The 18,586-nt window shown below is 36.8% G+C and overlaps 1 protein-coding gene and 1 long non-coding RNA gene across 3 annotated transcripts in view; one reads left to right on the top strand and one right to left on the bottom strand.

Annotated features, from left to right (window-relative positions):
• Nucleotides 1–18,586, top strand: part of LOC131689152 (putative uncharacterized protein DDB_G0271606) — a 134,378-nt gene that overhangs the window by 100,189 nt on the left and 15,603 nt on the right. Inside the window, exon 1 of one of the 2 annotated variants that reach the window (XM_058974031.1) lies at nt 12,804–12,840. The exons of the other annotated variant lie outside the window; for it this stretch is intronic. Coding sequence (XP_058830014.1) covers nt 12,814–12,840 — 27 coding nt within the window. The 5' untranslated portion in view covers nt 12,804–12,813. Of the gene's footprint in view, nt 1–12,803; nt 12,841–18,586 lie in introns of those variants that run through there. 2 annotated transcript variants of the gene reach the window in all.
• On the bottom strand, nt 10,215–11,168 carry LOC131689153 (uncharacterized). The gene is made up of 3 exons (XR_009305351.1): nt 11,019–11,168; nt 10,512–10,919; nt 10,215–10,455 (listed from the first exon to the last, which is right to left on the bottom strand). It is a non-coding gene; the product is annotated as an uncharacterized LOC131689153 (long non-coding RNA).

The following is an 18,586-nucleotide window of genomic DNA, read 5'->3' as shown; positions in this document are numbered from 1 at the left end:
AAATAAGGAATTTGTTAATTCATGTTGTGTTGAATATTGCGATGAAGAATTGGTTCTACGACTTCCCCGAAAACCATTCCACACAAAATAAAATACCGAAGTGTTTTCCCCAGAAAGAACAATTCTCCAGGAAACTATTTCCACGAAAGCAACAATTCCTAGAAGACAATATTCCAGAATGTACTCTTTCTCGGAAACACCTTATCTAGAATAAACCAATGCTCATAAGTTCATTTCCCAGATATAACCATTTCCTAGACATTTTTGGCAAGATGGGAATGCACTCACATTGCTTTGAATTGGCAAAATCTTCATGGAAATCGAAAATCTTATTCAGTATATTGGCCATTTTGCTCCCCTCGAAGAGTGCACTTCTAGCAGCATTAGACAAAAGCTTTATTTTTACATTTACATAGGGAAACCATGCCCAAGACGGACACGTCACGGTGAAATAGCTAATGCGGCTCATCGATTGATGCATTGCTTGCAAATTGCACTCAAACCGTACTTTGAGATCACGTTCCATCAATACAGTAAGTTATACTAATAAAATTTAAAACGGATAGATGTTTAAAATGGTTGTGAAAAAGAGGCACAAAAACGACATTTAAAACTGGGATGGGAAAGTCGGACACCTGGCATGGGTAATATAGACATACGATGAACACAGGACAAGGTGATACGCTTCTCGATCAATAAAATTTGTTTTCTGTTGGTACATCACAATTTAGCGATAATAAAAAAATAGCCTAATGGTATGCAATTTGATGGCATTCTGGTTTGTATTCGCGTAATAAATCTGTCCATCATTTCCCACCATACTGTGTCCGTCGTACCCAATATGATACCAAATTTTGAAAATGTTGTTAAATCATTAACGCCTCATTGAAATTTTTGTTTTTTTTTTCAACAGTCAAATGCTAAATAGCCAGTACGTCATGTAAACCTAAAAATATTTTCCGAGATCAACAGCTTTCAGGTTTAAATCGTTATTTTCTGGTGTCTAAAAATTATATCCGTTAGCGTGCTCTCGAGAAAAAAATTAGTTTTGCTTGAATATCTGATAATTCGCGTGTTAGATAATAGCAGCATCTTTCGGAATCATTTGAAATCTTCTAAAAATCTAAAAATGCAGAGTCAAATACAGGTGTGTTTTGAGAGCCATTTGGCAACAACCATAGGAAGCAGTAGCGCCCCTTCCTAGGATTCAAAAGAATGAAATAGTGTTATGTTAGTAAGGTTCTTTGGTGAAATCAAAACTTTGTGCACTATCGAAGTAATTGAAGTGATGTGGTGTTAAGCTGCTTAGGATGAGCTGCCGAAAGCGGTGGCTCCTCGCAAGTAAGCCAGTTATCCATTCGCTTACCCGATTTACTCAAACATAGGAATTGATTCCTTCTTTCAAACATGAGCAGTCCATTGAATTTTCATGCCAAATGACTCTTGCACGCAAACTTGGACGTTTGTCCGGTTTACACTTGAAGAATTTTCCCAACTTTTGAGCAATGCTATCTTGTTCGGCATAAAGTTTTTTGGTACAATATCGTCTGATATAAGACATTATATGGTAGTTGGCCATTTGAACTAACAGTCGTGTAGCATGAGCACAGACAAACAGACATAACACAATGGTTAATTCCTTAAAAATAACGATCCACCATAGACTCTATTCGGTTCTAACCACCCGTTTACAAATTAGTTAACCTTCAGGCCCAGGAACTTATTTTACTAGTGGTCTATCCCGTACACTTGTGCACATGTCAATGGCGCCATACAGGGCCGGCGGAATGCGTGGGTAGTATGGGTAGTACTACCCACTCGAAAATTACTGAGGGGGGAATTACCCACTCGAAAGTTTGGAACAAATCAAAACCTGAGATTAACCACGTATGTGTTTTTTCGCACAAAATTCTTGCGTTGGAAATCCTCGATGTAAAACAATTGCATATTTTTATTCAGATACAAATTTCTTTGTTTTACAATTTAAATTTCTTGAGAATAATAAGCATTTGTTTGAAATTTGAAATTATTTATTATATTTATACTCATGGAAATACATTTTGACACACCTACATCTTAAAACAATGAGTTCAGATCGATAGACAAAAAATATTAATATACAATTTTATTCAGACTATGCGATGCAGTTAGAAATATTTTTAAGGACAATAGAAACAATTTGTAATTTTTTAACATGAATAATCATTTGATTAAAAATTGAAGCAAGGAGAAACAAGGAAAAAAGAAATTAAACTTGTAGCTTTGTGGTAAACGGAAGATCACTATCAGGACATCATGAACCGGATCGCCAACTGTTCTCCTTGGATCCGCTTGGTACTCTTGGGATCACATTTGCAGGTACCTGTTAGTAAGTCAACCAAAAGAGTAGATATAAATAAATTTGGAGGATAGCCAGCATATCTCGGACTAGAACCAGGCCGAAGGGATTCGTTTAACGCAGATCTGGCACTACACAACTAGAAAAAATCGTGTAAATTTACGTCTCTTGACCATGACTATACGAGCATCAAAAATGAAATAGTTTAATATGTGATTTTAATTTAACATGTTGAATTTTGCGAGTCACGTTATTTTACTCCACATATGGCGTTTGTTTAAAATGTGTAATTTTATGGCACTGCGTTTGGAAAGCACATCTTTCATGTAAAATTAAACAAAACACACTTATATTTCGTCAATTACGGTTTGTTAGATTGTGGTAAGTTTCGAAATATCTCAACGGTAAAATTTATCTTTTTTGGTGTGTAGAACACTAGACGCACTACCAGACAACATGTTTGATGTCGCGATAGCCGTCAACGCAAGCGCTCTTTACGACCCTAATACGCCGGAGATGCGCATTCAACGTATAATGATTGGACATGATCCGAGATGCCACCCGAAGAAAGTCACGTCGTGCATCCATCCTTTTCAACCATGGTTGGTTGATGCCTTTGGGATTTCTAAACTTCCATTATCCCACAAAATTTGCCAATTTTCGAGCGTCCTCTAACTCTAAATCTAACTGAAAAATTCGTTAAAGCTGAGCGATGTTTCACAAATATTACCTTCTAATGCCTAAGTATCCGCCTTCTCATTACCATTCTAATCTAAGTGTCACTTTTTTATTACCTAGAATAGATCAATGCGAATGGACTCAAACTAATATTTGTATCAGGCAATCCGGAACGATTTCAATATAAATCTAGGAATCTAGGATCGCCCATATTCTCTCCGGGAAAATTAGGAGTGCTTTCCATGCTCCATCGATCGAAGCGCCTACTTGAAACTGTAACGATGTAGACATGGTCGTAGGTAAATATGAGTGAGTTTTGTGGGGAAAATGCTTACGCGAGTATCTTTTCTGTAAGATAAATTTGTGTGTTTACAATATTATAATTTCATCGCGAAACGTCTATCATTTGAATGTGGATTTACGTGGAATGCTGTTGCCGTCGATATAGAATTCTTAGTTCCGTGTATTCCGATCAAAGGTCGAATCGAGTACACGCCGTAGGGCCCGGCTGCTAGACGAAATATTGTTTCTCTCGTTAATCCGTTGACGAACCGGTGCCAATAACCGCGTTTTTCAGTTTGCATCAAGTTTTTTATTTGCGTTTCTAAAGTCGCGTATATTCGGAAAAATTTGTGCGATCTGGCGTTTAAAAAGTCTTCATAGAACCTTTTCGCATACAATTCTGAGCACTCTCTGCCCACAACGGAGTGATAAACCGTCTACGATTGTTCGCGCCAGATATTTGATTTGTCTCACCTTTAATCTCAGTATAGAAAAACAAACCAGCCAAAACATTGCACACTGCCACCGGATGAATTTCTCATTTTGATTCGATTGTTTCGGATATAGTAGACGCGTAGCTCTTTCAATCGATGGGCACACTAATGAGGTAGAGTACAACGATAAATCTAACGCACTTGGCCGCGCTGGTAGGCATTCGTGTCATTTCCACTGTATTCAAGATGGTCATACTGAAATCGTCGCGAATATCATGCAGTAAGATAGATCGGTTATCAGCATGAAGACAACCCCATGACATGCCGTGGGAGTTGAAATCTTCTTGCACCAGTTGAAGTGCGATGTATATGGAAAGAATATCAATAATTCTTTGCCTATGATTCGAATTTAACAAGCGACAACTTCACTACCTGGTACCGAGCAAAGGCCAATCCGATTGAAATAATAGTACGTTTTGATCCCTAAAACCCTCCTCAATATTGTTTTCGGCCATGGCGAATAATGATAAAATTGAGGAAGATCTACGTCGGAAGTAAACCTAGAAAAATGATATATCTGAAATATAGAGACACTTGAAGTTTTGGATGTCCCATGTAGACTCTCCGAGACCAGGAGCCAATGTCTTGATCCTCTCCACATTTTCCACACCGTGCCTTATTTCTACAATGGGTTCTTCAGCTCATGCCCCGGGTTACTAGAAGGCGAACAAGTAGACGAGCCCCGTTTATAAGAACAAATTTTGGAAGAACAAAGGCGAAAGGCTCGAAATGAGGCTGATGGAAAATAAGTTTTCTAATACTCCTCGATTTTTACTGAACACAATTGCTTGCATACCAGAATTTACACTGACTGAAGCACAGAGGTTTGGAAGGAGCCACCCCCTATTTCGTAATCAAGGCCCTTCTCGGAGACTACACCATCAATCTCAACCTCCCGGACGGGTACGCAGACAAAATACTTTTTTGTACACAGTCGAGTGTTGTTTAGTTAGATCACGCAATTTATCGATGACATTAAATGGCTTGTCTTTGGTCCGGAAGTAGACCATCCGGGGGCCGGTTGTATTGGATATAATTTGTATCGAAAATGAGACTTATTGGTAAAAAATATTCAAATCGACCTCCACTAAGCCTAAAAGGCTGTCTGTCGCCGGAGATACCCATCGGCTTACACTCAGCTAGCTTCAAAGCACAGTCAGAAAAAAGCCGACTCGGAATAATGGTGGGGTATTTCGGTCGTAGTTAAATTGAATTTTTTTTCTATCACGAACGTCACCAGCAAGGTGCGACTGCACAAAACATTAACAGTCCTTCCCGTCATGCATGGAAAGCAACGCATATAGTTTGGATCCACGTAACCGATTCGAGAGTCCGGAATCAGATTCTTGTCTGTATCTAATCGCCAAATCAGGGTCTGGTTCAAGTCCCGACCTGGTAAGAGGAAAAGGGGATGGACTAGATCCAGGGACTGGTCCATTACCAGGTATTGGTCCAGATTCGGAACTAGTCCAGATCCGGAAACTGATCCAGATCCGGGAGGTCCAAATTTGGGAACTGGGCCATTTCGGGATCTGTGTCGGATCCTGAAACTAGGCCGGATCCGAAAACTGCCTAAAATTTTTCTTTCACGATCCAAGTTTCCCTATAAAGAATCCGTAATTCCGCATATTTCTGCCAAAATTGGTGCAGATTCCAGCCTGAATTTGGGTAGAAATCCGCCAGAACTCCGGCTGGTTTGACTCGATATTAATACTATTATAGAAATCGACCGAATTATCCTACATCGTCATTCCACCGTTTACTACCTTTGCGATAATATGAGTTTAATACCGCAATGCGCAATAACGTGGTCTGTTACCAAAAGGCAATAGAATCTTACCCAAAGGTAATAGAATCATGCCCGTTGGATTTTGGGTGTAGTATTTAACAAACACATTTTCGCTGAGCCGTCGGACAAACAGCCCTGTTAACAAAGAGTGTTTCCAAATAGTCACCAGATATTATCAGGGAATTTTCATTTTCACTTACACACGCCATATCTGAACTTTCGTCAGTACGAGGAGAAATCACTTCGAATCTTACTATCCACTCGGGGAAAAGGTGTTTCGCCGGCCCTGGCGCCATATATGGATTATAATCGTAAAGGCGATCACTATCCCAAATTGAAATAAATTCAAAATCACCGCTAACAATGGCGAAGCATTGTTGTCGAGTGTTATGTCTGTTAGTCTGTGGTATAAGTACCATTTGGCATAAGGTATGAAAATACCTTCGAATGTATTTAGTGCCACATGTTCGAATAACCCGAGCAATCGGGTAGATCGTACATTTGCGTACGAAACATTTCCAATGCAAAAGAAAGATAAATGCTCTAGAAACACACCAAACCGTTTGTCAAAATGAGCATTAATTTCGATTTTAATATAGATTCAAGGAAAGTTCAAAAGAACGAATCAACATCTATGTTTGAATAAACCGGTCAGACGAAAATATCATAAATTTGCGTGCAAGAGTTATTTGGCATACGAAATCAAAAAACTGCTCATGATTGAAAGAAGGAACCAATCCCTATGTTCGAGTAAACCGGTTCTACGAGTGGATGGCACGTTTGCTCCTTAGGAGCGGCTACATTCGGCGGCACGCCCTCAGCAGCTTTACACCGCATCAGTTCCTTGAAATAGGAAATGCGCAAACCTTTGGTTTCTCCACAAAAAAATGATTAAAAACATTAACTTTTCTGGGGAATGGTACATTCTGGGCAATGTCTTTCTGGGGAACGGTACATTCTGGGGGCTGGAACTCTGGAGATTGGCTTTCTGGGGAATGGTATACAACCACTTTTTTGACATCGTATGCAATTCGAATAATAGTTGTAAATGGCAATGTAGCTAAATATATTGTAAAAAGAAACATCAATGAAAATAACATTAAATTTTTCAAGCCGGTGGAATGTAATCATTTGTAAATTATTGTGTTCTAGTCACACAGGAAGTAGTCGGCAGTCTTCTTTTCTTAAAGAAACTCAAAGATTTAAACTATTTTTTAGCCCAATTGAACAGTAATTGCATACATAGTAAGGGTCATTGAACTTTAAGAAATTTGTACGCATTCACATCAGCTCGCTGTAATCCGTATCAATTAAACCACCTAATGAAAGCTGATGCCAATAACCTAATAGGTATAATCACCGTCATATATCTTAACGGTTCTTCACAGGTAAAAAACCGAGAACACGGATGATATTTTAAGCCTAGAGCCCTCGAACCCATTGGAAATACGTAAAATCGTATCATGTTTTGCATCATCTCCAGATTCCGAGTTCAGTAGAAAACCTATAATGGTTTAATTGCTTCCTAGTCTTGCTTCATCGTTTCTTCGAACTGCACCGAATCACACTGGTACCATGCCGTCGTCGGTCTCTATATATGGCGGAAATCTCTCCAAAATTCCAGAGGTGTTTTGCTTCGACAGTTATCTGTATACACATAACTTCATTTAAATTCTATACCTCTTCTGCTTTCCTTCGTCGGCCTCGCCGATTGTCGAAATCTACCCAAAAAAAGAACAATCGATTGAGCTGTTAATTAAATCTTACATTAATCCAACATCCAGTGGAATCGGAAAGACAAATGATCAAAGATCTGCTTAAGTGCCAGCGACTCTCAGAAAAAAAACCCCGCGGGACCGAACAATTCTGATCGATTGGATCATCGAAACAGTTTAGTCATGCTTGACCGATCATCGCCGTCATCATTGGGAATGGGCGAACCGCAGGGAATAAGTTAAAACAACTCCACTCGTAATTCTACACGAAACTTTCACTTTTGTAACACGTTTTGTTTCTTTTCTCCACCACACGTTCATACGGGATTTCATTCAGTTCTACGCCCGTCTAGCTGCGCACAGCAGCGGGTTCCTTGAAGCACAGGCCGGTCACAATGCGACGTGATTAATAGACATCAGAAGTCAGCACCGCATAAACATAATTATGAACATTTCTCCTGTGAGCTTTAGGTAGGACTTGACAGTTTTATGGATGAACTAATATATCTGATGGGCTGACATGCGTTGTATGGTACATGCTCGCCTCTGTCGTATTGGGATTTGAATATTTATTTGTGATTTATTATGTCACAACGGCGGATAACAGTTAACCAGTTTTTGGGAGACGGACGGGGGAAACTTTCACTGGTCGGATTAGTTTAGGTTTGAGGTAACGCGTTATCGATGACAAAGTGCCTAATGAACACGTTCTCTGATTTTTTTTATTGTGGCCCTCATATTTGTGCGTTCATTTAAATTAATGTCTTCATTGTCTTTCATACGTTGTTTATTAAGAATGGTCAGTGGCGTAGCGAGGGGGGGGGGGGGGGGTTTGGGGGTTAAACCCCCCCCCCCCCAACCAAAATTAATTGGATTGAAAAAAAAATTGATGCTGACGAATTTAATTTAATATTCCACAAAATATTTTTGGAAAAATATTCTCTGCTCACTACATTGAGAACTGTGTTTAAAGCGTCATGAGAACTTTTGGAAAATTGTGGGAAGGGGATCTTGTAACTTATCTCTTAGCCAAAATCCCATAGTTGTCAAATTACTTCAATGTAAAATAAAATAACTGTCTGAATTATTATGAGCTCAATTTTGGAAAGATGCTTCAAAATATGGATTAGAGACAATTTTTCGAATGGGAATCTAAATTTGAATAGGTTGATTGCATATAAAACATAAGCTTGTTTACCGAAAACTTACATACATTTCAACATTTGCTGAAAATGTAATTTTTTAGATTGTGTAGAGTTTAGACAACAATTCAATATGGTTAACAACAATAATAACATTTCAGAAACTAGTTGAAAGCTGATGTAATTTTGTCTCTAGCAGGTCAGGATCGGTTTTATGAGCATTGGATTTTTGTTGTATTATCAACTTTATGAATAGCCTCTTAGCAGGATGCAATGAATGGCGTACTAAAATTTTGTGTGCTACGTACTAGTACTGCAAGTTGTGAGGTTGACTATTGAAGAAAAGTAAAATTAATGCTCGATAAATTTTTAACGGTCACGATCACATTCATTCGAAACTGCCAAATTTCGATGTTAAGTAACATTGAAGAATGTCAAAACGTAAAACTGTTCATCTGCTGATAGAATAATTTTGACGGTTAATCCTCCTAGAAGTAATTATAGACAAGAATTACTCTTCAACCAAATTTGGGTCGAGACTTAATGTCTCCAGCAAAGTTTTCGAAAGTGCTATTTCAAACAACTTTGTCAAAGACATAAATATCCCACATATTCAGAGTATCGAAATATAGTAGTAGAAAACCTTTACAACAAGCTATTCTGAAATTACTGTATTTGATAAATCTCTTCTGCGGTAATTAAATAATAAATTCACATTGCGTTCAAGGTGCCTTTGAAGTTTACAAAAAAAAATAAGGGAACTGGATTTAAAACAAATAATTCCCAGATATTAAAAGGACTCAAAAACACAAAGAGTGATTCCATTTTCAGGAGCTAGCATCAATTCGGCGCAAGCTTAGTCCGCCCACCAAGTTAGTGTCGGATTCTGATGAGATGAAGTCGAAACGCAAGTTTCAGTTCCATCCATCCATAATTTAGTTATAGGTTTTGTGTTCTCAACTCGCAATGATTGTTTCAAACAGTTTTATCCGTAGCGCAGAAAACAATAGTTTTCACCTAAATTTTTCTTCACTAAGAAAAAATATAGCAGGCCCAGTCCATTTAAATCCCTATATGTTGAATTCCTGTAGCCTTCATATTTTCAACAAAATTGTTTGAAATGACATTATCAAAAACTTTGCTGAAGGTACCATGTCTCTTAATATTTTTGAAAAATTAATTCACCATAATTACCTCTATGAGAGTTAATCACTAAAATTTCTATATCAAAGCAGGCGCTGTTTTATGTTGATAACTTCCCGAAGTTGTCAAACCATCAAAGTCAAGGATTATTATATTAGGTGATCTTGAACGTTGAAAATTTTTTAGATCATTTATCCCACTTTAAAAGATCGCAATTTTTGACTTCATTGACATATTATACAAGAAAATAATCTATAGAGGTTTGAAAACTGTTCCATATTGATCCTTATTGTTTGTAGACTGGAATGACATCTTTTAGACTACTACTACATATTTGAGTTTTCAATAATTTATCAAACTCATATTAAATTTTAGCATTTTTTCAAAAAATTTGCGATTTTCATCAAAACCCCCTCCAAACCAAATTTCTGGCTACGCCACTGAGAATGGTAGATGTTTATCAGTGCTACTGTTTGTTATAATATTGACTGCTAATATTTGCACGTTGGAGTGTGCAGTAAATGAAACATGGTAAGGTGTTACATTATCGATTTAACGATCGTTTTCTCAATTCCTAATATAATGGATATTTTATTAGCATTTTTCGATGAAATTTTTTCATCGTTCTAATAATTGATGCTGCACAGATTAGCCAGAATTTAGCATTATCTGATCGAAAATATGTGCAGCAACATTGCATTTAATTCCATAAATTAATAAGCTAAATATGCTAGATATGAAGAAACTTAGGGTCCTGATCGGAGGGCTGGGTTGTTCGCGTCAACGATTGCGATGAATTGTGGAACTTTTTTCGCAATTTTTACTGCAGTGCCTCGAGGATCATTCATTAAGATCCTGTTCTCGGAAAGTCGGTCTGCAAAGAAACCTGTGTCAAGAATACATTCAGCTAGAGGAAGGCGAGGTTTTTACCTTTCATTTATTCAACTTTTTCCGGGTCTAATTTATCCGGAGGATTCGATACTTAGAGTTGAGCCGGTCCTTCCATTGATGTTACCTTTCTTTTGCCACTTGGGTTGTTGGATCTTCTTCCTGTGACCGTTGCACTTCCTATTCCTTTAGGTACCTTAACAAACATGTAATCCGATTCATCTGTTGCCTGAGTTACTTTCAATAATCATCCTTTGTCCGGGTAAGCTAGAAGCTCTCTAAAAACATCTCCCCCCGTATTCTTCATCAATGCTTCATATTGAGATTTCTTCTATGAACAATTTTCTTTTCTTTTAACGATACCTAATTTATAACACAATATGTTACAAAAATTGTGTTCTTTTATAATCTTGTTATTTCCTTCTGATCGGGTACCTGCGTGTCGGAAACCTTTTAATAAAGAAGAAAAACGAATTGTGAAAAATTGTAAGGTTATGTTCTATGCGACTTGAGTTCGCACATTTTAATTAATGAAAAAATTGTACTTACGGTTTTTCCATGACAAATCGGCAGCGTTAGCTGTCCTCCCAAAAAGCTTTCGCAGTTCAGTTTCCCGGGTTCTCTCTATAATGTGTCATTTTTTTCGCACTTATCGATCACCAGTCAAACAAGAAGGTTGGCACAGAAAATCTTACTTTGACATATCACACCCGGTAGCCTTATCATATAGTAAGTTGCAGGGATGCCAGGTGCACTAATTAATATGTGTTTCACAGATTTTCAATGTTCTGCACAGATTTCTAAAACTGCACAGATTTCCACAGTTTTCTGTTTTGATGCACAGAATTCTACAGTTTTCTGATATAATGCACAGACTACCACAGATTTTTGATCTCGTTTACATACAAATAGTCCGAAAAAATCATGAAATATCAAAACTGATAGTAGAAGTGGATTCAGCGACCCAAAATTAGTTAAAATCTCAATTTTTAGCTACATAAACCAATTTTTATAATTTTGTCACAACTATGTATGGAGAGGTGTCACTGCGTGACGGCGGGATTGTGGCGTAATGTCCCGGACGTTACGACCTCGAATTTCATGACACGTTGTAATTACAACCATGTTAGTTTAGAAAAACAATCAGGGTTAAGCGACTTCCATTGGAAATTGTCCAAGGCCACATAAAATCAATATATACCTCTCTTTAATATATGACAAGTCAAGAATATGCCGAACTGTTTGAACCATGAATCAGGTCTAGTTACGCCAAAGTGCGTTGGCGTTGGTTCTAATCAATAATTTGTCACCTCCAATTTTACTACTCTCTGTGACTCCATTTAACTGACTGAGTGATAGACGATTATATGAAGTGCTTCAAACATTCAAACATTTTAGTAATCCATTATCAACAAGTTCGCGGGATTTATGCAGTTCCAGACATTGCGTTACAAACTCACCAATCAATTCAGAAGGTCGTCTCCGACCGTCCAATATTTGCCACGCAGCTACACACTTGATAGAGAGCTACATACCTAAGTAGAAGGCAAAACGATGCCGATAAATTAATCCAAAAATCTTACTGAGCTAGAGTTGCAAAACCTCAAACGCTCCAGTACTGTTGCATTGTTTTGTTTTGTTTACCATTTCTTCGCACATAGGTAATAACAGGCAGACGGTGAGCCGGGCGGTGACGACGATGCCGGCTGGTTACATCACTTTCGCGTCGCCGATAATGATCATTATGTACCTACAGTTGAAGCACTTCTCTTTTCTTCTCTTTGGTGTGGCACTTGGTGCTTCTCTTTGCTTCTTTCGGGCACTTTGGAAGTGTTTGTTTGAATCTATGTTTTGAGATATGTACAATGAGTGTAATTGGGGTTTGCTTTTGCATGGTTTCTTCCTGTACCCAAATCAATATTTCAGAATGGGATAAACAGTGCTTCGCTGAAGTGTGTGACTGTCAAGCAGGTTTTTTTTCTGCAAACACTAGCGGAAAACTTAAAACTAGTTGGTACCGCCAAACGGTATTATCTTTGATTTTAGGCCTGAGTTTAGGCCGGTCTAAGACGTTAGTGCCTGTTATTGCAGAAATGGCTGCATCCTGAAGCCAAATGAAAACAGTGTAAAAGGCCGCCATGTTTCTCTTGCATACATCTCAATAATTTGAATCAACTTTTCGACCTTTATGTGCAATATTATGGCCCACGTTGCACACAAACCATATGAGGGCAAGTAAGCAAGTTTTATCCCGTACGAAAAACAGGTATAATCGAGTTTTAAATGTAATTTTTTTGATATTCTTTATCGTCCTATCCATAAGGTGCTGCACGCTCATTTCAAAATGCCATGTCGAAGAGTTATATTGCAAGTTAGTAGAAGTCGAATCATTTTGAAACAAATCGTAGAACGAAATTTTATAATTGGATGCTGAGCTGCATTAAATAAAAATTGTTTTCGTTTATTAGTTTACTTATGGCTATCAAAAGGAACAAAGCTGTTTAATTTAGCCCACAATTTTTTAGTTAGTTTAACAAGAGAAAAAGAAAAGAATATATAATCACAATTTGTACTCTTTTCTAGTTATATCTTCTCACAAAGAACACAATAAGCTAGTGGAAGTTTACTTATATTTTTACTGCTTTCGAACCAAATCCAAAATAAGATTAAATAAAAGATTGCAAATAAAACTATGCCATGCAACCTAAGTAACACTTTTAAATAGGACGGCAAACAATCTGCTACAAATATTCTCATTTTGATCGTTATTTAAATGATATTGAAGCTTGCTTGTAGTGTTTCATTATTTCACTATTTATAATTTTTTATTTTTTGGTCGATTTTCGAATTTTTCGTAGCACTTTGAAGCCAAAGTCTAATTATTGCTAAAAACGATAAACATGCTATTGTATTTTGCAAAAAGTTCTTGTAGTTATTTGGGCAATGATGCGAAGAAGAAGAAGCATTGTGCGGAATTCAGAATGATTGGTACAGTAAATTTTGTGTTATGTTGTCATTTTGAGCATTTTGTCGGGGTGCCTCCTGAAGATTCATTCTCTGCATTCAGTGTCAGGTTCAAGTTGTAAAGTTATAATTATCAATTCATTATCAGACAGATTGCAGACTATAGGAAGTAATTAATTGTAATTTATTATTTTGTAACTGGGATTTGAAGCTTTCTCAATTTTCGCATGACGTCGCAAAATCTCAGCAAAATTTCGTTGAACTGGTCGTTTTAGCAATCCAAGATGTTGAAAGCTCACTATAATTTGGATTTAAGCAATTTGACAGATTAACTTAGCTGAAAATCAGCATTTGAAATTGTCAAATTATCAGCTCAATTACCGAAGTTTTGGTATTTCAGGCTTGATTAGGCAATCGTCCTGATAATTTGAATTACAAAGTAGGTCTCCCAAATTTCAAATGCATGGTTAGTGGAGTAGTTGGGTAGGATGGTATAATAAGCTCCACCATGCTCAAGTGACAGATTTCTATTCCAAGGACCACATAATTATCTAAAGCAAATAAATAATTGTGTTTGGCGTTTTTCATGTGCTGCAGAACAGTAACAAATACAAACATTTCAAAAGAGTTAAGCTTCAACTATTTTTGTATAAGCATATGATTTAATTTGAAACAGTCAGATTTGGCTGAACCGTCTCATTACTAAATATAATGTTAGAGAAGCTCTCTCTCTCTGTTCTTGGAGTGCCTAGCGACTAACAATACAACTCCATAACGTGATTTTAAATATGTGCATTGTTCCAATAAGAAAAAACTCACATAAAACATCTAAATGCAAAATATTTTGAAATTGATCGCGAACGCAACGGTGATCAATATATTTGTTTCGATTGTTGACAAATGTTTCAATACTTCTGAACCAGCGGTACATATATCTACTCAACATATCTACTTTTCCGCGAATCAGAAAATAATACGACAAAAATTTGGAATACAAACCCGTCAGATTAAAATATTAATTAACTCTAGAAACAATGAAACAGATATATGGTCGGTGTTAAGTCATACCGAACTAAGTCGCAAAACATAAAAAATGAGATAATGACAACACTGGATAAAGAATTTTTTCAGCTACATTAAACTTTTGCCAGATTTGAAATATCTAACCATAAACAAGAATTATGGCAAAAAATTATTTCCAATTATAACGTAGAGGATGCTGCGATTCAAACTTTAAACCCGTTTTTCTCGAAATCATTATTTTGTCACTTAGTCCGGTCTGACTCAACACCGACCATATGTTTTAGTGTTTCGGATTCTCCTCGTCAGTAACTAGCACCAACTGGGTGTCTAGTTAGACGATGTAGCTAAGCTAGTACCCAAATTAGCACTAGTTAGACACTAAAATCCAAAAAGTCACACGTCTTGCGTGAACACTAAACAACTGGCTTATACCGAGTGATGTCTCGATAGTAAGCACAGAAGTTCTGTTTGCCGACGAAGAATATGAACCGAAACTGTCTTATGGTTTGAAGACCCAAACGCCTGAAATTATGCAAATTCCCAAATGGGAAAGTTTTGGACGAATCCCTAGTGCTAGTTACTGACGAGGAGAATCCGAAACACTAAAACAAAAACCGTACGTTATGTAAGGTATGTGTCTTTATGCACAAAAAATTTGGATTCGTCCAAAACTTTCCCATTTGGGAATTTGCACCGACCATATGATTCTGTCAGTTGTTGTAATGATTTTAATTTTGTTTAAGGAGTAAGGGGTAAGGGTTTCAGCGTAGAAAAAACACTTTTTTGCGATTTTTTATAACTGCGTGAAACGAATTGATCAAAACTTTTGTGCATTATAGAATGTCATTTCAATAACATGCTGTAATTTTTCTATGCAAAAATATCGACAAACGACTCGGTGACGAAGCTTTTTGTAGAACGTCTCTGGAAAAACATGATTTGCGGTGTTACCTGCCATTCCATAACTACTTAACCGATTTCTTTCAAACTTTGCAATCACATTCTATGTTGAGTTTTTGAGATAAATTTTCAATCAAGGTTTTTTTTTACTCATTTTAAATAAAAATTACTATTTTTCACGAAAAAATTCGCCTTTTTATGAATAAACACCCCCTTATACGAAAAATTATCGCAAAAACTCAACGTAGAGGTTAGTTATTTTTTAATGTGTTTATGTGTATGCAAAGTTTGATAGAAATCTCTTAAGTAGTTTTAAAATGGCAGGTAACACCGCAAATCATGTTTTTTTTTCCAGAGACGTTGTACAAAAAACTTCGTCGCCAACTCGTTTGTCGATATTTTTGCATAGAAAAATTTCAGCATGTTGTTGAAATGATACACTATAATGTACATGAGTTTTGATAAATTTGCTTCATTCAAAGTTCTATTTCTGTTTTTTTTCACGCTGAAACCTCCCTCCCCCCTGAAAGGGAAATTACGTAAAAATGGCACAAATAGTTGCAGGGTGTTCGTAAAAATATATATGATATGATTCTTAAAACTTTCATTTCTGTTTTAATGTTTGTATTATTTTATTCATAAAATCGTTGAAATTTTGCAAAACAAATAAAATAGTTCCAATCTGCATTTATGCATTACAGAAATCTATCTATATTCTCTGTCTGCCACAGTGCAAACAAAAACATGAAATATAGCACTTGTGAATTTAAAATGATCATTCTGTCAAAGTTTGATTTTTTTGTCGCGACTAGCGACTTACCTTTCAATATAGGGGCCCCTTTTCAAAATTTCGGAAGAAACATGATGCAAGATTTTGAGCGCTTATATCTTTTGTTGTACTGAATGGATTTAATCAATTTGTTCGGCATTTTGTCGAAAATATTTGTACCAATGTTGTATTAAATTTTGGAATATGTAGGACATTCATTATCAACGGAAAAATAGTGTTTTAAAAAATCTTTCGAAAACGACTCGGGAAAGTGAAAATTTTCAGCCCATCCCGCACAGAGCCGTCAATATGGTGCACCAACCGAACAATAAAATAAAGAAAAGATTATATATAGGTCCACTACATGTTTGTTCCTATGATTATTCGTATTGGGTTGCTTGACGAGGGCAGTTGGTGGGGGAAAGCCGGCATATTAGTTTTGGTTATGCCATTAGAAGCCGGACGGAAAGGAAAGGCTCGTGATCGCACGAGAACGAGCGAGAAACTTTGAACCTTAATAACTTTCCTTCTACTAAACGGATTGCTAATCTTGTTTCATAAATCGGAAGGAAAACGTTCAACGCTTGCTACCGATACGTTGTTTGCTATATAAAATTTGTTTAAATAGTTCAAAAACTACTATAAATGAGAATCAACATTAATGATAAAACCTATAAATAGGGATGTCGCAGCTTTTCTCAAAGCCAGACGTGTGTAAGACGCAGTGCATAACAGACGTGTGTGGTCATGAGAAGCTGCATCGGACGACCAATCAAATCGGCTACCACCGGAGAGAAGAAGAAAAACGTTGGTGGCGGTGAGAAGGCCAAAAAGCCAATGGCTAAGAAACGTAGTCACTGAAAAGGCGGTTGCAACTGCCACTAAAAATGCCACCAAAACATCGAAGGCTGCAGCGAACAAGCCGAAGACCCCAAAGCCAAAGAAGGCCGTCAAACCAGCCAAGAAAGCTGCCCGAAGAAGTTAAAAAAATTCACGCGTCTCTAATGTTGCCAACAGTCCTATTCAGGACTAACAAAATACTTGTAAAGAATTAGTGGTGCTTATTTTCCGTTAGCGCTGTTAATTGTAGATGGAGTTGTGTCATAGTTATATGCAATCCGTCCTTAGAATGAATATATAATGGAAAAATAATTTTATCAGGAAGTTCCTTTTATCAATTTGTATAATTAAAAATAATGATATAAGAAAATATTTTTCAAATTAATCTACAAACTCGAAGATTTTTGCAATTCCTTCCAAGAAAATCAGTGAATGTGGAAACTCTGCCACTAAGCGAAAGTTACACCAAAACGAACGATGAAAATATTTTCATTTATCGCACAAAAGGATGGCCTTCCATCTGCAACGAAGAGTTAATAAATGGGAACGCCTTGATGCAAAGCTACGAAAGGGGAATGTTCATATGTATGTACAGGGATGCCATTGTGCCAGATTTATGTGGCACAGCCAGAGGTTTTGGCAGCTTCCAGACAAAAAGACAAATCTCTCATTCTGCCGGATTTTTAAGTTTTAGAAGCTGCTACATACACATTTTGGAAATTTGGGTAATTATGTCCCAAATTTTACAAAAATCGATTCTATGAAAACTAAGATGTATGACAAATTTCGATGACTTTGAGGTCGCTGTCAAGTGCCAGATTTTGCCAGACATTTTTAGCTGAACTGCCAGATTTTGCTTGAAAAATAGTGGCAACTCTGTGTATGTACGCAATAGAAACAAATCGTCGACAAGGTTTAAATCGTTTCAAAAGATTCTCGTCTTGTATCACCATAGTTATCTACAAACCTTCCTTATTAGGACGAAGGCAATATGGAAAAAGGTGGGTTGGTAATGTATACAACATAACAGGGGTGTCGTGACCACACTTCGAAGTTATTTCAAATCTTGCAAAGCATAAATTAACATAATTTCAATGATTGTTCCTATATGAATGAAATGACAAATTTTCCGGTTAACACGGCAATAACTTTGCAATTTATAGAACAATTTTATATTTTTAGTTATCATATAATAACTGTCTTCTCTTCCAAACAACTTAACCCTCTGTTGCCAACCCCGTGGTTTTGCGGTCAAACAAGTAGTCACGACACTCCGGTTATGTCCTAGACATTACCCACCCATCTTTTTTTACCTTTGTTTATTTTTTATTTAAGCCTCGCTAAAAAAACGTGTACAATTTTAATTCACAGAGAGTGATCTAACCTTTATTTATAATTGATATTTATTCCAAACATGTGAAAATTCACTAGAAACGAATATAAATATTCTGCACCACATCGACATTGAATTGAAATATTTTAACTAATTTTTTAATCAAAGTTTAAAATAACTATCGTGGCACCAGTTACAACCGATGGTACAACCACCCTAAACTCAACGAGCGTGTATTCAAACTAAATATAAACATGCATATGTATACCAATTTATTTTCTTTTGTGC

Source organism: Topomyia yanbarensis, chromosome 3 (assembly GCF_030247195.1).
Source record: "Topomyia yanbarensis strain Yona2022 chromosome 3, ASM3024719v1, whole genome shotgun sequence".
In the NCBI taxonomy this organism is placed as follows: domain Eukaryota; kingdom Metazoa; phylum Arthropoda; class Insecta; order Diptera; family Culicidae; genus Topomyia; species Topomyia yanbarensis.
This window is presented reverse-complemented; position numbering and strand designations above follow the sequence as displayed.